Below are 23847 nucleotides of genomic sequence, written 5' to 3' on the forward strand. Positions count from 1 at the left end.
GGAACCTATGTTGTTTTATCACGTCTATTAAATTATTGGGACTTAGATAATCTACTTTTGTATGAATACTTAAGATTGTTTGCACAATCAAACTTATAACCTTTTATTTGAGTTATAAGTTTTCCGATTTGCTACATGGAAAAAATGAAACCAGAAAAAGAAACAAAAAAAAAAAAAGGTTCTCGGGTAGACTCTGGAATCGGATCGAAAAAAACAAGGTAGGTTCCAAAATAGAATCCAGGGCAAACAAAGTAGGTTCCAGATTCCAAAAAACTAGGAACCGATTATAACAGGGTCGATTTCAGGTTCCAGGTCAGGAACCGACCCACCCCTGGAATCGATCACCCCTAATCACACTCTCTTCATTGACCATCATTGGCCATAGAATATCAATACTCATCGAGATCACATCGTCAGTGCATCCCAACCTTTGATCTCGGCGAGTCTCCCGCGACATCCACATGACCGCATGTCGTGTCTACTTGATGACGGGTATGCACGTCGATAAGTGGGTCGTCACGGCACTCGCCCGACACGCGAAATACCTTCCTCCGCGAGTGCCGGGTCCTCGGATCAGATACTCCTGCTCTCTCCCATTGATGATGATCAAGCAAGCACCAACCACCAGATCCAAATCCAACGGCCACGACCGCGACCACTCAGAGGGGCCCCATGAGCCGCACCCACACCCGAAACCGCTCCCAGATAATCTTATCACGAAATTGCCACATGTGGTGCTTGTTATATCTTATGTCCACACACGAGAGTCTCCCCAACATCTCTCTCCCTTTCTCACTTCACCAATTCACGCTCACGTTCACATTGCAAAAAACAAAGGAACGAACCCCAAAAAACAGCCGGAACCGGAACGTAGCCGGCGACGTTCGATCCGAATCCGAAACCGAGGAGTCGGGGAGCCATGGGGATCGTGGAGGAGGCGCACAACGTGAAGGTCCTGGGGTCGGGGGAGCGGACGATCGTGCTGGCGCACGGGTTCGGGACGGACCAGTCGGTGTGGAAGCACCTGGTGCCGCACCTGGTGGACTCGTACCGGGTGGTGGTCTACGACAACATGGGGGCGGGCACCACCAACCCGGACTACTTCGACTTCGAGCGGTACACCACCCTGGAGGGCTACGCCTACGACCTCCTCGCCATCCTGGAGGAGCTCCTCATCGACACCTGCGTCTTCGTCGGCCACTCCGTCTCCGCCATGGTCGGCGCCATCGCCTCCATCAGCCGCCCCGACCTCTTCACCAAGATCGTCATGCTCTCCGGCTCCCCCAGGTGAATTAATTCGAAATTCTATCTATGTAAAGTGGACCTTCTCATTATTTTAGAAAAATAAATGAATAGATGGTAGATCTAGGTTTCTCGAGGCATCGAAACAAAGGAATTTTTTTTGCCGAGAATAGTGATTAGTTCTCCATTGTTTAACATGAAATTTGATGGGAATCGATCCGCGACCCGTTACTGCGGGGAAATGTTTCATCACTTTCCAAAAATAGAAGCCGGTGAAATGTGGAAAACATGCAATGCAATCAATTATGAAATAAGCGAAACAAGTTATAGAACTTCATTGGAACCGTGGTGATGTTTTTAACTATTTTTCTTGAATATTTTCGGGTTATATTTTTTTTGACTAAATGAAGGATCTATCCAAATTAAGTGCCCATATAATTATTGTAGTTTTTCGAAATTTAGTAAGAAAGAGGAAAAGAAAATTTCTTCCGTTTAAAGGCAAACAAACAAAACTTAGGGTCCCTTACCAAAAAAAAAAAAAACATAACTTAGGGTTTTAAGGATCGTGGGAAAGAAAATGATGACCTTTCGTGTTTTCATTAGAAGTCTTGTACCAAACATTCAACATTTCATATCTTCCCTCATTTATTGCGCCACAACTAAGTGCGGCTGAGCCTTTGCCACGACGAAGCTCTCTCTTCCAGGACAACTTTTATTTATTTATTTATTCGAACTTAATTTTACAAGAAATAACGATGATATCTTGATTTACCATTAAAAAATCTTACTAATTAGTGTTAAAAGTACCTAGTAATTCTCGATTATGACAAGCACGGCTTGATGAATGTAACTTATGTGATCGATTTTTAGGTACGTGAATGACCCGGAGTACTTTGGAGGGTTCGAGCAGGAGGACCTGGACCAGCTCTTCGAGGCGATGCGCGAGAACTACAAGGCGTGGTGCTCCGGCTTCGCGCCCCTGGCTGTCGGCGGCGACATGGACTCGGTGGCGGTCCAGGAGTTCAGCCGCACGCTCTTCAACATGAGGCCCGACATCGCCCTCAGTGTCGCCCAGACCATCTTCAACAGCGACATGCGCTCCATCCTCGGCCTCGTCACCGTCCCGTGCCACATCGTCCAGAGCATGAAGGACCTCGCTGTCCCCGTCGTCGTCTCTGAGTACCTGCACCAGCACCTCGGCGGCGACTCCATAGTGGAGGTCATGCAATCCGACGGCCACCTGCCCCAGCTCAGCTCCCCCGACACCGTCATCCCCGTCGTCCTCCGCCACATCCACTACGACATTGCTACCTAACAGTGCATAAAGTCCCTCTATCTCACAACGGTGACTAGTTCTATGTAGGGTATAGGAGAACGACGCGTGTCACTGTTCGATAAGCATGTCCAAACGTACATTCTAGAGATAAGTGTCCAGATCCTATATGCACGACACAAGTCGGGACATGTTAAGGGGATGGAGGATCCGCCTTCCTCGATTATCGGGGATGCTTTTAGCAGGTTATTATCTATCCTTAGTTTCATTAGCTTTGGTCTTCGTTGTGCAAGTGTAAATTGCAGTGTTGCCCCCGTGATTCTATGTCATGTGGACTAGAATAAGAGCTGTAGTTAAGTTTCGTTTGTGTGACTCCCGTTTTGTCCATCTCTCTAGATCACCAATTTAACAAAAATCAAAAGTGCAAATACCGCCAAAAATTATAAATTATATCTACGATAATACATTTATCCTAAATCTTTTTTCATGACACCATAAGTCACAAATTCGTAGTACCGTGATACAAAGTTCTATCAATAAGAATTATTAAAATTCTTCCAACAGGAATGTCAAGAAGCAAACGGTATTGACATTACATGTGGCTTAAGTAAAATAAAATTGACATTATTTTGGTTTAAAAATTATTTAACGGAATCTTAATAGAAAGAAATGAGTTTGTGTTGTTTTTATATTACCAGAAAAAGTCCCAGTGGGCAATTTGAAGTTTTTTCCCTTTTTGTGGCGTTTCCCAAAAAGAAAGGAGAAAGTGTCGATTGGGGTTGAACGGGGAGATGGAATCGGACGGGGGGCGGGGGTTCGTTGGGCGGTGGAGGAATGGACGGCGACTGGTGGCGATCGGGATGTGACGGGAGATGTTACGTGTCGGCCGTGGAATGGTCTGTCCCGGTTACAGAAAAGCATTAATGAAGGAATCGAATAGAATAGAATAGCCTTTCTTCCACCTTCCATTTTATTTTTTCGCCTTCTGCTTTCTTCTGCTATCTCGCTTTATTCTAATGTCTCTTCTTTTGTTTTATAGATGATCTCTTTGCTCATCTGTAGGGCACTTGATGTTCAGTTTCAATTTTCAAGTGTTCAGTTTCAATTTTCAAAGGAGCAGAAAAAAAAATATTGTTTTTGTATGTGTGTCCTCACGACAAAGTGTAATGGGGAATCCCATAATTTTTCAAATATAAACTTTGCACTTAAAAAACTGAAAGTGACATAATTTGATAATTATTTCAGTGAATCATATTATAATTCAATTATTGCTTCGTAGTAATTTAAAAAAAATCGTTTTCTTAGCGACCCTTTTGACAGAGGTTGGACCTCAACCCACGTGCTAGGGATGGGAAATGGAAGAAGAAAGGAAGTTCTCTAAGTTCTCTTCCCCATATGAGTCTAATTAACCCATTAAGGCAAGGCAAGGCAACTCTTTTTTAAAATCTAATTAGCACGGGTGGTGGAACCTTAATTAGGCTGGACTTGCATGATACAAGTTGATTTGAGCTAAACAGAAATAATTCTACGTCTAAAAGTTTAATTGAAAACATAGATCATTTGCAACGGCGAGGAGACCTATCTTCAAGAACTTTGCAACCTAGACATGTCATGATGTTGGGGTTGCGCGACCCCGGCGTGATGTTAGGGTCGCACGACACCATGCGACACGGGTGATCGCGAGATCTAGCTAGCGTCAAGATGATTGCGGCGAAGATCTTGCTCGTTGCTCATGCCACACCTTGCTCGTCGGGGTTACACGGCTTGTTTGCTAGGGTTACTGTACTTAGTTTGCAGCCGTAAGTTTGGGCTATCCGCAAGGACCAACTCTACGAACCCAAGAATCGGGTTTCGAGGGGGCGAATCGATAGGAACCTCGAGCTCGTCGACGGAGTCATACAGGAAAATGACCCACCGGGACATACAAGGCTCGTATTGAAGTCTACACCTAAACATCTTCTGCTTAAAGAAACCCAAATGAAAGAAATAAAAGCAAGTACCGCACACATGACAACCTGGGGATAATACAGTCAACACGTGAAGGTCGAAAGACATGGGATCCTGTCCCTTGGACAGTCTCAAGAGTCAAGAACACACCATTGAGAGGAACCGGCGTTTGACTCTCTGGTTTTTTCTTCCTGGTAAAGAGAAGATGTTCATTGATGAAACGAGAAACTACGTAGATAAACGAGGAAGACGACTGACGTCTGACGTTTGTCGTTTCTTCCTGCTGCCGTATCCGCACGGCAGTTAGCCTTCCTGAACACGTTGTCCGCCTTGGTCTGCGCTCAGAAACAAGTGGTTTGGGAAGATAGTTATCATCACCGATATGAAAAATTTTCGAAATGTATTTCGTCTCTCTTATAAAAAATAATTGAGGATGCGAAGCGTACAGATATCGACACGTTAAAATAATGAATATATCCATAAAACTCACCTCATCGGATAGGGTTAACAGCATATATATCATTATGTATACAAGTTCACAATGTTAATGAATTCGATATTTGAAAATATGGCATTTTCACTTTTTGTTATATGAAGGGTTATTAACTTTGATCCTCTACATAAATATATTATCATAATCTCCTTTAAATATTGCGTGTAAGTGCTCTCCTTAGGATGGTATATTGTTAGAATAGCCTTCTCCTTGTTACAAGTAAATATCCAAGTACTTTCTCCACAAAAGTAACCACCACCTAGATGTCACCTTAGCAAAAATAAATTATTTACTTAATTGTTAAGTTTGAATATTGACTTTATGTTTCTTTCTCCCGTTAAATCCACAATTTCATATTGTTGGGTAAAAATCAATCGGCATTAGAAAAATTTCTTGCCTCTTATGACGCATCATTGCCTTGTACATACGAATACATATAAAGAGAATGCATCTATAGTCATCCATCAATCATCTGTCGCTTTGATACCTATTGCTCTTTCGTTTTTTGTTTTTAGTATTCCTTTTCAACCTTTTTTTTTCCCGACCATCTTTGAGATCCAAGGCTATCAATAAGAAGTCATTATCGAGACGTTCGTTCTATATGTGTATGCAACTTTCTTACATGACGTTCCACATATCTTGCAGAAATTATAATTTGTTTGAGAGGACAAAGAACAAAAAAATTACTAATTTTTCGCATTATAATATATATGTATAAATTGTCAAAGAAATTTTCAAATAATTTCTATGATTATTTCTCGAGCCTATTGACGTATAGTCCTCTTTCAAGTCTTTGTCGAAGCATGAAGTTGGGTGGTGCGACGGAATCCATCCATATCTACTTCTTTTAACACCTACTCCTCCATGTCCCCGTCTTGTTTCTTGCAATTTGGAGCAACGTCTAGTCCTCGTTAAGTCTTTTTCGAAGAGTTAATGTCGACACGTGATCCGCTGCACTGTCAAGGAACACGAACCAAAAAGGACCCATTTGGAGATAATTCATCGAGCCTGTCTTAATTTGTTGGATATCAATTCAACCCTAAAAAACTTGTCAATTTTGGAAATATAGTTCTAAACTTTTGCTTGAAATGCCAAACGTAGTAATTTCGGCTAATTACCGTCGGAAATTTGCCGACATGACGGCGTACAGTCATTGACGATCGTCATGCATGGCGCATTGGCGTGGACAGCTTTACTCTGAGCTTCGTCCTGCGTGGATTGCTGCATTAGCGATTTTCGATGGCAATTAGCCGAAAGAATTACATTAGAATTTTGCACAAAGGTTTGAAAAGTTTAGGACTAAATTAGCATGCGTACAATAAATTTAAGACTGATTTGGTAAGGTAAACCCCGGTCAAAATTTTCTGGCTTGGCGCATGATCGTGTCTGCTACTAGTGTCCATGAATTGTTCCTTTCCATAGATTGCAAATGGTCCTGAAATTGCACGAATTTTTTTTCCAATCTAGTTCTTGATAAACAAAAAACATATAGGAAAGCTCAGAGAATGACGTGGGCTTGCATGATCACATTTCAAAGCTGAAACAGAGATTTTAACAATTTCGACATGCAAACATGGTTTCCGATCATTACCCAAAAAAAAAAACATGGTTTCCTACCATCTCCAAGACATTAGGATCTTACAAAAAAAACGTGCAAAATGGAGATTCTAACCCTTCTAATAGATCTAGATTCGTGCATTATCGGCGCTTTACATTGCACCCATGCTAACATATTATCCTATGATCTTTCTATACAAAGGTTTTTAGACATAGTTACTTTACAAGTTTAGAGACGAAAGATATCCATCCGCACTCAACCCCACGAGGTTTCCCTTAGCCCAAATTCGACCTGGCTCTCCTCCCTGTTGGTGGCCACGAACTAGGTTATCTTGGAGCTCCTTGAACCCGGTCTTCACGCTACCTCCTTCTATTCCTTAGCTGGACCGTTGCATCCCCTTAGTTGCTTACCTTGAAGAAAGCTTGAAACGGGAGCGAAAGGGACTGCAATGACAGTAGAGTGATCTGAGACAGCTTTTCACTCTAGAGTGAGCTCCAACAAGTGAAATGAGTGAGGGGAGAGGGAGTGTGCTGTGACTGTGAGCCCCAGCTTATGCAGAGGGAAAGTGAATTATATGAAGGTTTTTGCTTGTTCAAGTCACGTAAGGTCTGCTTGGAGGCCACATGTTCGAGTGAATCCCAGGCCTGTTGACTTGGGAAATGACCAAACATGATGAGAGAGAGCTTGAGTGGCGGGTGCATATGGTGAGCTTAGGGGATTTGCATAGTTGTGCGAAGAATTTTTAATGATAATGTCAGAGATTTACAGAGATTATGGCAGCGGATTTGCTGGTAATCATTGTGCAATCTCTTAGCTTTGCAAGCGAAAGGGTTTGACCAATGAATCTATGCAATTGCAGAGGTTGAGTGTTTGTATGTTGTGGGCAAATCAAGCGGAGAGGGAGAGATTGTTGGCTAGCTCAGACCTTGCTTAGCTTGTCCAAGCTCCAAAACACAATCATGCACTAATTCTGCTTCTAAAATTTAATTAGGTAAGTTTGGAAATTTAGCACGAATTTATTTGATTTTAGACAGGCATCAAGAAAGTAATGAATGTGTTTGAACATTGCGGGATTATATTTGATTCCCTCGAATTCTATACTAATCTAGTCGAAAGCAAAAAATTAGAAAGTCGTATAGCATTAGAGGCTCAACGGCGGCAGAGGCTCAACGGCGGGTCTAATGATTTATGGTGTTACGACCCCAGTGGCCCTTTCCGGTGTCATTTCTCACAGTTGGCATCGTCATAAAGATTTCTACATTTCCTGATTTCTATGAAATTCCGGAAAAATAATTGGTATTTCTCTGATTTCCCAAAGTTATGAATTCGATAGAAAATAGAATTTGGCAAAGTCTGCTTATTTTCAATGGTAAAAGGTTCAATAATTTTGCAATATGCATGGGAAAAATGTTAGAACTTACGTTTAATATGTTGAGCGTTTTTTTTCCAGAAATAACTCCGTGCACTCCTGTTTAGATTTTTCGTTACTCAAGGTTCGGTTCCGGTCTTCATCTTTAGGGTTTTCAGACGCGTGCATTAGGCAATTGCTCGTGGCGGCAAAACGCATTACAATATCTAAAACTTGTCGATTCCAACACTTACTCAGTTCAAATCTTAAATTCTATATGTTATAAAGTCCTTTTATTGTAAAGTATAGTAATGTACCAATATGATTAGCAAATATGTGTCATGTGCCGGTGCACTCTTTCTAATCTTAGTAACCATCATTCCGGGAAATAAACTTAAGGTGACCAAGTAAAGTAGGCAAAAACCGGATCCAATAGCTAATGAACATGGACATATACGACAATTTATGTGAACTAGGATCATCTTTCTTCAGAGATAATAAAGTTGATTGTTTTTGTTTCATCATGTAAAAAGAATTGTTGTATATAATGATATTCTTCAGAGTTATCTAGAAAAGAAATTCACTCTCCTTATTTTATACGGGTCATTTCATCAAATCGAGGATAAACCACTGTATGAGCATCACTGCATAATCCATTGAAAGCATAATAAAATGGCCAATCCACATCAAAGCTTGCGATATTTCAAGAAACGACCTAGCTTCCTCCTCATCGTCCACGCGTCCCTCGATATTCTCTAGTGCGATCTTGCTCGACGTCATAATTTGGATCTGTGGATGAACCCACGTGAAAAATGAGGTTTTAGGTTTGATTATTATTCGCCAGGGTCGTCTAAGATCAGGTCATGAGAAAGTAATCCCTCGCGAAACTTCTAAAGCCGTTGTGAATGGCCTATCTTTGACAAGACTAAAGAGGCAGATCTAGCTTGTCGCGCGGGATAGCTTCAAAACTATATGAATGTTAAGAGCACAAAAAAGAAAAAACAAGAAAAAAAATTAAATGAGCAATTTCTTTTTGTTATATTTTTGCTTTTGCTTGGACCTGAGCATGTTCTTAAAAGGCTCCAACCCTAAGGTCTCTCCCTTAAATTTTCAGGGTTGTGAAACTCTAAAGGGGATACTGCCTATTACGAAGACAGGAAAATTGTATCCCTAGCAACAGGGGGTCCCTGGATAGACCGGCCACCGGGTCATTAAACAAGGCATTGTAGCCCAGGGAGGTGGCGACACCCTTCCTTGGTAAGGTAACCCTTACCAAAACACCAAGGATCCAAGGGAGCCCCCGATGTGAATGGCCTATCTTTGACAAGACTAAAGAGGCAGATTTAGCTTGTCGCGCGGGATAGCTCCTAAACCACACGAATGTTAAGAACACAAAAAAGGAAAATGAAGAAGAAATTAAAAGAGCAATTTCTTTTTTTGTTATATAGTTGCTTTTGCGCAGCTTAGGATTTTGATCGAAGATCGGATGGCTCGCAACGGAGTAGGCCCAATCATAATCAGATTGGGCAGTGGCCCATCGAGTCAAAAACAGAATGACTGGGCCAGGTCAATAATGGGCTAAGCTTGCATATCAAAAGCCATACACGTGTTCTCCCATCGAAGGAGAATTCTACAAGGTTCCTTCATTTCTCGGAAAATTGACCGTTGAAAAGTATTATCGTCATTTTCCGGTGTTCGAATTGCTTGGAAAAATGAGTCCACGTAAATCCCTTCCATGATCATCCTACAATCTATGCTTGAATTCGTTCTTTGCTTGAAAACCAGATATCATTTTTCATAATACAGCTTGACCTCCGCTATCACAAAATCATCTCGAGTGCTCAAACCTGACTAAGTTCGACTCCCCGAAACTGAGTCCTAGTGGCTAGATGCAAGTCCCGTGGAATGGACCCCTAACAGCAACAGCCCTGATCTGAGACTCGAGACCCCGACCTGGGTTCGTGTGATAAAACTCGACCTTGACCTAATCTGAGACTCAACACCTTGACCTGGGTTTGCCTGATAAACTCGAGTCTTTTCATTTCAAAATTTTCAGAATTTCTCAATAACAAATACCAACATCAGTTTGGATCGCCCAAGGGAATAAGTAAATAAGAAACCTTTTCATAGCAACAAAAAATCATACTTAAATTCTGGAAGGTGACTTTTTCGTTTGAAAATTAGTAATCATTTTTTCCAAAATACAACTTGACATTTATCGTCATAAAAAGGTTGTTCCAAGTGCTCAAGCCGAGATGCCTAGCTAACAAGCCCAGGACCTCGGCACACGAACCAGGGTCTCGACGAACGAGACTTGGGTCCCCAATGGCATTGACCTAGGACCAACCACGTCGAACTAGGTCCTCATTATAGCACATTCAGTCTCTATCGCCTGGACTTAGGATCCTCGTTGCACCAGCTCATGACCCGATGGCCCAGACTCGAGACCACGATTGCTCAAACCTCAGAACTTGGGACTCCGACCTAGGTTCCCGAAATTATACTCGAGTCCTTTTCTCAAGACTGTATTTTATAATTTTTTGGCAATAAATATGAACAAATGGCTTCTATTTTATTTGTAAAGGACAATCATATACATCACAATTACATCATTTTCCATGAAATAAATAGATCCTTTTCTGCGAAGAATCCATTCTACATGGTTAACATTGAATCGTTTCTTGATCTCCAATGTCCGTGGGAGTATTTTCATGAAACCAGGCCAGTAAATTGGGACTAGAAATCTTATTGCTGGAAACAAAGAAGGTCGTGTATATGTTCGTTTAGGTATATGTACATATCTTCCTTGCGTCCAACATGGATGGTCAAACATGTCAATTACTCTTCAAAAGAGTTCAATTTCTTTTAAGTGTGAGCACATGCCATTGACCCACAATTAATTGTACGAGCCTGCTTTACTTTACTATATTTTAGGAATCAACCCGTTGTTTTCCCCGTTGCAATCTTTTAGCCGATTTGCCTGCCTTCCAGTCGATCGCCAATTTTGATTCTTCCTGTCCTCAATCTGTCGCGCAACTTCCTAGCCTTTCTGATCTAATTTCGTGTACACCCTTTGCAACAAGCGGCACAGGCAAGTGGAAATACATTGCCGATTGATAAGGTACGGCTGTGAAACGGAAAGAAAAATCGCAGAGCACAGTAAAAATCATACAAAACGAGGGACCAAATTTCAAACCCAGATCCATCCTCGAACGTTCTCTCTTTGTCTAGAGAGCATGGATCCTGTTGGAGTCTTTCGACCAGGTTCCATGTGGTGGGGCCTTAAAGCAAAACTCGCTTTGAGCGAACTTAGCCACCGCAATGATTTGAAAACTGTCCTGTCTCGATAAAAGTCATCGTGGCCGAAAATCATTGCGGCATCAGCCAGCAGAGTCCCACATGAAATGATACAGCTGTGTGTGAACGCGGGAGTACAGCCTTAACAACGGATCAGAACGCCAGTCAGCACATCAAGATTACTTTGTTCGCTTCCCTCTTTCTTTGCAAAAGAGAGAAAGACAAAACGAACAGGACGTTACCAGCGAATATCATCTTTCTATGTTGAGAAATTGTTACATTTATCGGACGGGCATATGTGTTTTGAGTGACAGCAACTGCTAATCCTTCCATGAGTTGAAAATAGTCATGTGTATTTTGCGAAAAGAGTTCATTGTTAGTCTTTTGTTGATTGGCCTAATTTCACATGCAACACTTGATAGGTGCCGGGTCAATAATAAAAATGATTTATGAAAATGAACACGGGTGCCCATGACCATGCCCGAGAGAGAGAATGAGAATCACGAACAAAAAGGTGGGGTGAATGAAAACTAATGGCTTTAAGGCGTGTGATCACTTTCCTTAAAGTGATATTTGCATCCATTATGTTATTCTGGAATTGAGACAACGTCACTAAATAAGAAAGCAATATACTCGCGATTCTCTTTGAACTTCTCTTGGATTTCATGATAGGTTTAAAGAACCTACGAAGAGATATATGATAATTACATGCTATGTTACTAAGTGTGATCAAAACACTCTTTCTTTTCCTTTACAATCATCACATCTCTTGAATGAAAGAACATGTTTTTCCTCACTCCAAACTAATATTTCTACAAATTGAATTTTTCGAATATAACTTTTCAAATCAGACTTAGAACGTCTGAGAATATCACTTGGACAGATATTTGAAAAAATGAGAGACCATTGATCATTATACTTGAGAAACATGCCCTTGAAATATAGCCCTTCAAATACTTGAGCAACTTGCTATGATACTAACCAATTGAAATGACTAACATACTAACCAAGAGAAGGAGTGAATGAGTTGCTAGAAGAAAATTAAACTTTATGGAAAGGTCGCGAGAGAGTCGAAGAAACACAATTATGTAGATGCAATAGCTTCTATCAAACATATAATATATAAGTTAGAGGGATAGAAGATATTGCAAGACGGATCTATAAAAATTTGGCCTTCCATTTGGCCATGTCCACTCTCCCAATATTAACAGCTACAAACAAAGCTCGAATCCTCTGAGTAATCTTACAGTTTCTAGATGATATTGCTTCTATATGAAGCTCAATAGGTGATTCTACAAACACAAGTACCTCTTACAACACTATCATCTCTAGGGGTGAGCAATGGGAATCGATTAGATTGGGAACCACATTGACTAGACCGGATCGGCCGATTCTGGGCGATTTCTGGGGCTACCGGTCAGGTTCCCAGTTCTAAAAAATTGGAACCAATGATAGTCCGGTTCCTGATTCCAGGGTGAACTGCTCACTTTGACCGGACCGGTTATTATTATTACTTTTTTCTTAAAATCTTTAAAGAAAGAAAGCCTGATGCTCTTTAGCCTTTCCACTTTACAGTTTCCCTTTCCCCTCTCACGAGTCAAGCCTTTCCCTCTCTTCAGTCTTCCCTCACAGCTCTTTCTCCTGCCGTCCCTCTTTCCAATGGCCCTCTCACGCTTTTTCTCCTCTCTTTCCAATTTCCTCTCGCTCGCACTCTATCCCTCTTCATTTGCTGCCAGTCACTCTTGTTGAGGAAAACTCCTATTGATTTTGAAGTTGACAAAACCTTCTATGTTATTGTAAATCGATACTTATTCTCGAACTAATCTATTCCAGTCCAGATATTCCTGAAACTCGGAAGAAAGTTATTCGGACTTTACAACTGTCAAGTATATTTTTGAAGACCCACATAATCGAAGTTCTGAGATTCAAACGCAGAAGTTATTCAGATGCAGATGCAGACGAAGAAATTATTCAGACGCAGAATTCAGAACATATCACAACAGCTAGTGATCTGGCATGGATTTCACAAAAGGAATGTTCTGATTGTCTCAATCTAAATCAAATTGATTGACAATCAAACATCACGACAAGAATGCATTACAACGGACAAAGCTCTACTTATGGAAATCAAGATTCGATTGTATGGTGCGAATGTAATCACGGGATTCGTAATCCGTCATCCAACGGCTACTCAATCTTTTCTATACAAATCGTCCAAGGTGAAGATTGGAAGATGATCCTCTGAATGCTGTCCAACGGCTAGTTTTGGAAGTAGCGGAGTATTTAAGGAGATCAATGAGTAGCAGAAGGTAGAACAGAATCAAGAATCAACAAGTCCAAAGTCTGAGCATACTCCAATCATTTCTCTTGTCATTCTGAGCAAAACATTAAGATCTCGAGGGACACTTTGTAAGAGTGATTGTGTGAGATAGAGAGTTCTATCATACACAAGAGTGTTAACACTTAGAAGTTGTAATTCCTCCTGATTACATAGTGAAATCCAGCCGGTAGGCTGTAAGAATCTGTCTTGAATCTGAATTTTATTCAGACTCTACTGTGATTTATTTTGTTTCCGCATAGATTATCAAAAATTGTTTTAGATCACCTATTCACCCCCCTCTAGGTGATCCTTGCTAGCTACGTCAACTCTATCTCTCTGACCTTCTGCTTCTTGAGCTTCGTTGTTCACACTCTATCCCTCTCCATCAGTGACCGGTTCCATTGGACCACCCCAGGCTCGGTTTGGTCCGGTTCCAGAACTAGGTGGTCCAATTTCCAATTCCTAAGAGGGATTGGACTTAAACCGGACCAAGAACCGATCACCCCTAATCATCCCCTCTCTTTTCAAATTACAAGAATTCAGCTTTTATAGAGAATTTCAATCATAAAATGAATTTTGTTTGCATAAGTGAAAGCTAGAGAGTATGATCAATCAAGAGAGAATAGCATTCTTTGAACCCAAATCAACTCCTCAAGTAGTGATTCCACTTTCCGACCAAAAAAAAAAACGTACTAGTAATAACATTTATAATATCTTAAAGACAATTTAATTTTATAAATAGAATTTCCCTAATTCTTTTTTGTCACAATAATAGAATCCTCGCCTTGCTTAGCTAACACTCCTCACATGCACCGACAGTGCCGGGTCGGGGCCCCCGGGGCCAGACTGTCTGTGTCCGACCGAACGCCACGCTGGCCGGATCCTCCCCTCCCCCTCCCCTCCTCCGTCGTTTGCCCCAAACGTTGCCGATCCAACGGCTACTTCCTGGGGACCACACTCCCTGTGGTCCCCACCTCACCGTGCGCTCGCCCTTATATAATCACCTCCCACCTCTGCCAACCAAGCTTGCCAACCTCACTCCCTCTCTCTCTCTCTTTCACTTGCCTGCGTCCTGTTCTCGCGTTTCTCTTGTCTCTCTCTCTCTCCACATCGAAGCTGCTGCTTCTTCTTCTTCTTCGCCATGGATCGCAAGAACGTCCTCTCCCTCGCGTTGCTCTGCCTCGTCGTCGCCGGCGTCGGAGGCCAGTCCCCCGCCGCCGCCCCCACCAAGTCCCCGCCGCCCCGGCCCCCGCCGCCTCCTCCCCGTCGCCGCCCCCGCCGCGCCCACGACGCCCGCCCCCGCCGCCTCGCCCCCGCCGCCTCCACCCCGCCGCCGCCGCCTCCGCTCCGGCCTCGACTCCCCTCCAAGGCCGCGGCGCCCGCTCCCGCCGTCGCCCCCGCGTCCCCGCCTCCGGCGACCTCCTCCCCCCCGGTCCCAGCGCCGGCGAGCTCCCCCCCGGTTCCGGCTCCCGCGAAGTCGCCTCCCTCGCCCGCGCCGGTGACTGCTCCGGAGAGCTCTCCCCCGGCTGCCGTAGAGGCTCCGGCGCCGGCGCCCAGCAAGAAGAAGTCGAAGAAGAGCGCGGCAGCTCCGTCGCCGTCGTTGCTCAGCCCACCTGCACCGCCTGCTGAGGCGCCTGGGGCGAGCCGGGATGAGGCATCGTCTCCTGGACCTTCATTGAACGATCAGGTAAGTTCTCACTCGGCACTTTTCTTCTCTCATCTAGTTGATTATTTGCGCCGCTATAGATAAAAAAAAAATGGTACTTTCTCGTCGGATCACGGCAGTAAATCAACCTACATTGCATTTAAATATACAGTCTTCACTTAGATGACTCACGACAAAATCAAATATTTGGTTGAGATGTGCACTGCGAGTTCAGATCTGACTGGTTCCTTCAGAGATCCGACGATACTGATGCATGCTGTAGTTCCTCACCAGTGGCTCTTTCAAGTGAAGTAAAGCTTTGTTCTTCGAGAAAAAACAGCAAGTATCATGCACTTTTTACTTCCATTTATAGCTGGCACTCACTCTGTACTTCGAGAACTGGATCCTCTCGCAACTCGTTCATCACAGTAAGACTCAACCCAGTTAATCAAATCGTTCGACGAACAATCTGCACTGTAGTTTTGTTTTCTTTGTGGGCTTTCATATCCTATTAAAGTTGGCATTCTTCACTGTCCAAGAAAGTTCCCTCGTGAAGATTCGAGAACCCGAGGCATGCATCGAGACACAAAACATTGATGTCTGATCTCTGGGCACGTGCTTTGCCGGCTCACCATAATTGCTCCCATGAACATATTGCAGAAAGATGGAAATTGGATTTAATATAACTTCTGGCCATTAGATTTGTCCTGGGGTTCTGAGCTTTTCGAATCTTTTGGTGGAAATTGCTTTGCAGAGTGGAGCAGAAGCCATGAGAAGCGTGCAGAAGATAGCCTCAGGCCTAGCATTAGGATGGGCTGTCCTCGGATTGATCCTCTAGAGAGAGAGAGAGAGAGAGAGAGAGAAACACGACTGAGAGAGAGATTGTTGTCTGTTCATTTGAATTCATTTAATCTTTTTTTTAATCCCTCGGGCCATGTTATCTTCATCATATGACGGGCTGCATCTGTTGTTCATTGATATATTCAATTGTGTGCTTTACCCCCAGTGCAAAAACCATGATCTGTATCTTGACTGGTGACGGTGGGATTCGGGACTTTTTCATTTGTAATTCTTTTGTGGGGGAGCTTCTTGAGGGAAGCTGGCTCTGTCTAGCCTCATTTGTTATTCGGTCTAAAGAACTTTTTTAAGGGACCCCTCTTGGGTAGTAATAATTCTCTTTTTTACAGCTGTGTTATGTTATTAAATTTGCTTGGGGAACTTTCTTAAGTCCTTATTATTTTATTCCTACATGTGTTTCTTGAATTCGATATGCCATCTTTCCTTCCAATCATCTCATGGACCCTTCTAAATCAACGGTTGATTTTTAGCTATATGAAAAATTAGAATTGGAAATTACCCGTTAGTTCTCTATGGTTTCACCTAGAAATTGAACCATCGGTTTGGTCTGGTTTCAGGAACCAAATCGGTCCCTAATCCCTATAAAATTGTATGCATCAATTGATATCACTGTACTCACTACAGAATTCCCAAAGCACCAAAGGAAGAGGAAGGATGATCTTCACATATTACAACAAGCGCTTATAGACACAAAGAACAAAGTCCCCGTCGATATATTGAGACCTGTTTTCACACATAAAAAAAAAAATTGAAGATAAAGTAAATATGACATGGATGACCACTACAGTTCTAGGGATGGTCTTTAATCTACTGTCTTCTCGTATTCACTACAAACCACCTAAATCTGTGTAATACACCTTGAACAGAGTGTCACAAGGAACCTCTACTACAAGCCTTTTAAGGCTTATAAAGGTCTAGTTCTTTTTTTTTTTTGGTCGAATATAACGGTCTAGTTCGGGTGGATAGTTCCACACTTTAAATCGGTATCCACTGATTCTAGTAAATTGGAACCGGGCACCAAATTGGTCCCATGGAAACCGTTGATTCCAGGTTCGATTCGATTCCAGGTGGTTTTTGATTTCTTTGCACACCCCTACTAGGGAGATTATAGTCTTCGGTGTCTTTTGTATGCTTATTTGAGTAATTAATTGAGCAAGGATTACAGTTTTTGGTACTTATTAAAGTAATTGATCATCAATCCTTTGAATAATCCCAACTGTTTATTGAAAACTCAAACCAGTATGAAACAAACATTTAATAGACATGCTAAATTATTAAGGTAGCACTACTGGAGGCGTCCTTGGATCCTTGGTGTTTGATCAGGTTTACCTCACCAAAGACAAGCGTTTCCACTTGAACAGGCTATAACGCCTTGTTTAACGACCTAGCGGCTGGTTTACCTGTTTACCCCTTGTCCCTCCCCTATGTGTGTTTTTCTTCCAGAGGGAGGTCTGGAATGCTCTCTTATTTTGACATCCCAAGATCCGGATAAAATCTTTTAAAAACATGCTTAGGTCCAATCCCAACTATTTATTAAAACTCAAATTGGTTTGAAACAACACTTAATAGACATGCTAAAATAGTGAAGGTAGCACTAGAGTCTCTTTAATTAAAAAGCATTGCGAGAGTTTACTTTTTAATCAAAATTTTTGCACCCACCTCTCATTTTTATTCCTTAATTCTTTTTCAATAAATAATAAATCTCAACTTGCTACCACCTCTCATTATTGACTATCAAACCGCAAGCATAAAAAAATATCATTTTCCATTTTAAAAACATGTAACATGTTATTTAAAGAAAATTCAAAAGGATGGTCGACGATGATCGTCCTTTTCACTTATAATAAAACATACCACTTGCTTGATTTTGTCTCTAAATAACACCAACTCTTTTGTCATTACAGCTTAGTCATTTCTAACTATTTATTATTTCTGGTTTCTGATTTCTAACCTGATAATTTTTATTTGCGATCACTTAAATACTATTCTCAAGTAGATCCCTTTTTTTTTTTGTCTTTTCTTTTTTAACAACGAAGGAGCCTACTTCAGATAACTAAACCCTTCCTTGACTCTTGGAGTGCCCCCAATAAGCCTCATGGATCTTGTAAGATGCGATAAAAATTCAAATGATATTATTAGAAACATTGTGAGGCGGCTAAAATTACAAGGAGCTTAATAAAATCGTTGGTGTCACAATCAAAAGGTCTTCTAATTATATTTAATTTAGTAAATAATAAAATCCTTGGTGTCACCTCAATATTTTCCAAATTTTCTTTAAATTCAGAAGTATTGATTGATGGGCTGATTTTATAAGGCCTAACATCCTAAAAAACCTTAAACTTTAGCTTCTGTCCCAATTAAACTTTTTGTCTTATAAAAAACCTCCAACTTTAGGTCATGTTTCAATTCTACCATAAACTTTTTTTATCTCATAAAAAATCATTAACTTTAGGTATTATCCCAATTCTACTACAAACTTTTTTCTCCTATGAAAAACCTCAAACTTTGGGTCTTGTCCCAATTTTACTCTAAAATTTTTACAGTCTCATAAAAAATCATAAACTTTTATTTGAGTCACAAATATTGCCCCATTAACCCTCAGTCCAAAATTTCTCGTTGACAATCGAGAAATAGAAAAACTCCCAAGTATGAGCTGTTCAAGCGTCCCGAGCACAAGCTCTTTGAATGTGAGAGATGGAACATTTCCAAGCATGAAAGATTGACGAGCGCAAAATTACTAAGGGCGATTTTGATGGAGGGTTAATGGAGAGTAGATTTGGGACTCAAGTAAAAGTTGACGATCTTTTATGAGACAAAAAAAAATTAGAGTGAAATTGAAATTGGACCTGAAGCTGTAATTTTTTTATGAGACAAAAATAAGTCTAGGGTAGAATTGTTATTGGGTCCAAAGTTGAAAGTTTTTTATGAGAAAAAAATTTTATGGTAGAATTGGAACTGAACCTAAAATTGGGGTATTTTTTTGGACAAAAAAAAGTTTAGGGTAAACTTAGGACATGACCTAAAGTTGGAAGTTTTTCAAAGGTAAAATTGGGACAAAAGCTAAAGTGCGAGGTTTTTTAGGGTATTAGGCCGATTTTCTAAACTAACTAAGAAATGTGTACGTAATTTTAGTAACTGAGGAAAATTCTAATAAATATGGACATATCGAAGCACTCTTCAATAGGAATGACTTGCAATAAGCATACTTATGTCGCTTAGGGTGCGCATGAATACCATTCTGTGTCCGGGAACTATTTCTGAACAGAAATGATTTTTTTTTATTCTGTGCCCGGAAATAATTTCTGAGTATTTGAAGGCGTTTGATAAACTGTCCAAAATTTCTATTCCTAGAGTAGAAAAGAACAGAAATGCGTTTGGTAACTACACAAAATTTCTGTTCTCAAATAATATTTTAATAATATTTTGAATTATTAAAATTTTTTTTTTCTTTCTACCATTTTCTTCTTTGGCCATGGCCGGTAGCTGGTGACCGGCGGTCGGCGACCGGCCACAGCCCAGGGCCGGCGAGGGCGAGGGCTAGACCCTCGCCATCTCTGGGCGAGGGCGCCTCGCCCTCGCCTCCGCCGGCGCCGGCGAGGACCGTGACGCCCTCGCTCGGACCCTTGGGTCGTGGCCGGTCGCCGGCGGCCGGCCCAGCCCAGGGAAGAACAACACAAAAATAAGAAAAGAAAAAAAAGAAAAAGAAGAAAAAAAACTGATTCTCAAAATTGTGCCGAGAAATAAGAAGCAACTTTTTTTTACATCTTATTTCTCTTCCAAAACTGTTTCTCGGCACAAATTTTTGCAAAAATATGCCCAGGAACAAAAAGTTTACCAAACGCATTTCTGTTCCCAAACTATTTCTTGGAATAAAAGAACAGAAATTTTCACTGTTTGGCACGTTGCCAAACGGACCCTTAGTGTAACAATAGTTCAACTCCTTTGTTTTTGAGTTTATGTTATTTTAAAGTAAAAGTAACGAATGGTTACATTGAACTATGTTGCAATTGTTAAGCAACTGCTTATGAAAAGTATTGCAATTTTTGATACGATGTCTATTCTCGTGATATACACTATTAATATCTTGACAATTAAATATTTTCCCGTTAAGCACGTGTTAACGAGTGCATCGAGGGCATTTGTTAATAAGACCACAAATATACTGTATGTTCTATGCATATGTATTTATTTGGTTCTGGGCCTTGTGGCCCATTTACAGTTGGGCTTTTGGACCGTGCTTCCTGTACCTCTAGAAGATGGATGGGCCTGACTTCCTTGGTCACCATAGCCCCAAACAAAATCCTTTCTAACATGAACAACTTAAACAAGGTGTGGAGAAGAAGAGACAAATTTCACATGATTTATGAAATGTGATCAGCTAGACATATTGCAATATATTTAGATCATAGTCCCTCCAAAGGAAAAATAAAGAATGAATACCATATAATCATGTTGCCCGTTTCGTTGACTTACTGAGATAAAAAAAGGCCAAAAAAGAATACATACAATGTAGTATAAATATCACTATATTTTCAATCAATCCACCAAAATTAGTTTATTTACTAACCATGCATCATGGTTTTGACAATGGTGATTCCGAAAAAACCAAATTTAAGATTAAATGTAGAGGCTTCGAAGAATTGGGGCAAGATAGCTTAGGAATATGCACTCTAAATCTTTAAAACATTTCGTCTTATTAAACAACAAGTGGCCAAATAAAGGAAAAAAACTTATGCAACACCCCTCATAGCCTGTTTGGTATAATCGTAGCTAAACTCTAGCTATGTTGTGCAGTGTTTGTGCCGTGAAGTATTGTAACTTTGATGGTTGGTGATACATAATTTAAAGTAGGGGTGTGTAAAAGAACCGGGACCCGCCCGGAACCGCCCGGAACCGGACTGGAACAGGTGGTTCCCAAGGGAACCGGTCTGGTTCCCGGTTCCAATTTTTTGGAACCGGTACTGTTTGGACCGGTTCCCGGTTCTCGGTGTGGAACCGCCCACCCGCCCACCCGGACCGGCCACCCGGACCGGACCGGTAATATAATAATAATATATATATTTTAAATTTTTAATTAAAAAAATCTGACCCAAAAAAATTTTAAAAAAAAGAAAATTTGTTATCATGTCTGAAACTCTTGTGTAGTTGGGATATCTTGGTCATTTTTCCCAATAATTAATGGGTACCCACTTGATTTATGGATAATGTGGTTAATATAATCGATCATAGTGTAGGAATTGTATGAAAAGTTATGTTCTTTTCCTTTTGTTCTGTTGATCCGATGTTGGTCCACAGATTTTTTTTTTTATTTGTCTAGGAAAACTTGTTGAGACTGGTTCCACGGACCCGCCCAAGAACCGGACCGGACCGGCAGTCCGATTCTTAAGCGGGTCCATGGAACCGACGGGCGGTTCTCGATTCCAATTTTTGGAACCGGTCTTGTAGCGGGCGGTCCACGGTTCCGGAGTGGGAACCGCCCACTCGGACCATGCACACCCCTAATTTAAAGCTGCAAAACCTCAAAACTAGGTGATGCAGTTTCCTTAAGCCGCTATAGGCAGCTGTAAGTTTGAAATAGATACATCAGCAGAGTAATTACCAAACACCTTATGAAACGCAACATTCCTTTTTCGTAGCCGAAATTATTGGCTTCTCTTAATATGCTATATAGCCATTTGCATGTTGGGTGTTATAATCCTAAGTTACAGAGTCTTTCATTCAACCAGGGAATCATCTTGTGCTCTCAAGCTTAATTTCTTGATTAAAAAGAAACCAAGAGCATGTATGAATTTTTTCAATATTTTATTTTGTAATTCTCGCACTCATCTCCCGATATGAGTAGATCAAAGGTCAAATCAACAATTGAACAATTATTGGGTAGTGACACCTGTTGATTTTCCATTGCATCGTCTCTTTTCCCAATGTGTTTTTCTTCTTCTCTTATCACAACGATTTTCTCATGGCCACCTCTCTTATCACAAAGAGGATTTCGCCTTCTTGAATGGGTCAAACGCAACGTGAGATATCTCGTCTGAGTTCTCATGCCCAATGATTGTTGCTTCCTCTATGAAATCTGACCCGACGTGTTGAATCTCCCTCAAGAAGGCGTCTGCATTCTGGGATCCGATTTTGATCTCGGGACTTGGTCATAATCTACGTGGAACAAGAAGTTTGACCCGAAAAAAGAAATAGAATATCCATGTTTATTACCTACAACGCAACACATCGAATAATTGAGAAATAAATACTAATTTATAAGTGTTTGGTTGGACGGCGACTCTTGAGCAGCCATCCAATTTGGAAGAAGATAAGAACTTTGCATAGATGAAACAAATCTCTTTCGCTTTTCTGTATTTAGCAAAAAAAAAAGTCTCTTTCGCTTTTCTGTACGAAACAAGGTGCATCGCGAGTTCTATTCAAGTCTCTTAGCGACCACCAATTTGCTTATCATGCCAATTTTGATAATTTTCCATCACGCATTTCAAGCACGTGTCGCGTGCTCGGATGCTAGTGAATTTTAAAGAAATTTGCTTAAGCAAGCGGGATCATTAAAGGTTGTGTGCCGGGGGTCATGGAGTTGTCGACCGATACATCAATTGATTTGAGACTCAAGCAAAAAGATTGAGTGTCTGAGAGCTAGTGAAAAATATGAATGGGTTCTAGAGATAATGGCATTATGAATTTAGAAGATATATCTTCAATCAATTATTGTTAAAATACAATAAGAACATTATCTTAATTTGAGTGCGTGCGGGTCAATCATCAATTGGTTTGATGTCTTATAAATGAGGCTTCTCCTGGCTATTTTTCTTGCGATAGCAATTTCAAGTTTATTTATGAGTTATTATCGTACGGTGTGGACCTTATTCATTCTCCAATAAACAGTAATTACATAATCGATCAATTATTGCCCTAGTACCAACCCACCCTAGTGCCCACCAAACATAAAATTTTTTATAGATGGGTTGCACCTCCTTTAAAATTGTTGCGCCAATAATTAACTTGTACATGTAGATACTTATGTGTAAAGAGTCGTAAGATGAGAAAATAAAAATAAACCAATGGATTAATTATCCATCTTCTTGCCAACCCGCCAGTAAAAAGTCTTCGTTAGACTAAAAGCTTATACACACGTACGCAGGTGCAATAAAAAAAAGAAAATTTAAAGGAACAAAGGAATCTAATTAACTTTATTTTGGAAAACGAATTTATGTTCATACAGGAAAAAGAAGGTTATTTGAAAATTTTAAAACCTATCGGATGAGATGTATACTAATCAAAATGATGGTTTGGACATAGAGGCCTTCGAGGAATTGGGGCAAGATAGTTTAGATGTATACACTATAAATCTTTTAACATATTTCAACTTATGAAACACCAAGTGGCTGAAAAAGGGAAAACAAACCTATTAAAACATCACTTAGAACCTGTTTGGTATAGCTCAAGCTAAACTCTAGCTATGCTGAGTTGTAGATGTCTTTTGTAATTACAAATTTTAAAAAATGCGGCACCTCAATGTGGGGCGAGGGAGTCTTCTGAAAGTTGATGTAACTTTGAAATAACCGGATTAGTGAAGTGCTTGCCAAAATCCTTATAAAAATCACAACACCTCTTTTTACAGTTGAATCCGTATTGAACAGAATCTTGGGATTTGTTTGTTTGAAGGAAAATTATTTTTCAACTTTTTGATGTTTGAATGACAGAAAACTAATTGATTTACGAAAAATATTTTCTACGAATTGAAAACAACAAGCTTAGATCGGGGAAAACAACTTCCTCTTTTGGTATGAAGGAATTCACTTTCTCTAAACCATCAAATAAACAAAAATTAATTGCTTTCTTTGAAAATGATTTTCATGGAAAATG

General features: G+C 40.7%; 2 protein-coding genes across 2 annotated transcripts; both read left to right on the forward strand.

Moving 5' to 3' along the window:
* The first annotated feature begins 769 nt into the window (after positions 1-769).
* LOC115692816 (probable esterase KAI2) lies at positions 770-2887 on the forward strand. The gene is made up of 2 exons (XM_056317441.1): positions 770-1287; positions 2113-2887. The coding sequence occupies exons 1-2, from the start codon at positions 920-922 to the stop codon at positions 2555-2557; spliced, it is 813 nt and encodes a 270-aa protein (XP_056173416.1). The 5' UTR covers positions 770-919; the 3' UTR covers positions 2558-2887.
* Positions 2888-14525: 11638 nt separating this feature from the next.
* On the forward strand, positions 14526-16371 carry LOC115667748 (lysine-rich arabinogalactan protein 18-like). The gene is made up of 2 exons (XM_030589291.2): positions 14526-15165; positions 15878-16371. Exons 1-2 carry the CDS (start codon positions 14620-14622, stop codon positions 15959-15961), a joined length of 630 nt encoding a protein of 209 aa, XP_030445151.2. The 5' UTR covers positions 14526-14619; the 3' UTR covers positions 15962-16371.
* Positions 16372-23847: the final 7476 nt, after the last annotated feature.

This window comes from Syzygium oleosum, unplaced genomic scaffold (assembly GCF_021117445.2).
Source record: "Syzygium oleosum isolate NSW1041296 unplaced genomic scaffold, Sole_v2.1 Sole_v2.01, whole genome shotgun sequence".
NCBI classification, from domain to species: Eukaryota; Viridiplantae; Streptophyta; class Magnoliopsida; order Myrtales; family Myrtaceae; genus Syzygium; species Syzygium oleosum.

Excerpts from the sequence above, each read along its gene's own strand:
- LOC115692816 (XM_056317441.1), top strand. The coding sequence starts at position 920 with ATGGGGATCGTGGAGGAGGCGCACAACGTGAAGGTCCTGGGGTCGGGG. Across the intron at positions 1,288-2,112 it reads ATGCTCTCCGGCTCCCCCAG|GTACGTGAATGACCCGGAGT; the intron begins GTGAATTAATTC and ends ATCGATTTTTAG.
- LOC115667748 (XM_030589291.2), top strand. The coding sequence starts at position 14,620 with ATGGATCGCAAGAACGTCCTCTCCCTCGCGTTGCTCTGCCTCGTCGTC. Across the intron at positions 15,166-15,877 it reads GACCTTCATTGAACGATCAG|AGTGGAGCAGAAGCCATGAG; the intron begins GTAAGTTCTCAC and ends ATTGCTTTGCAG.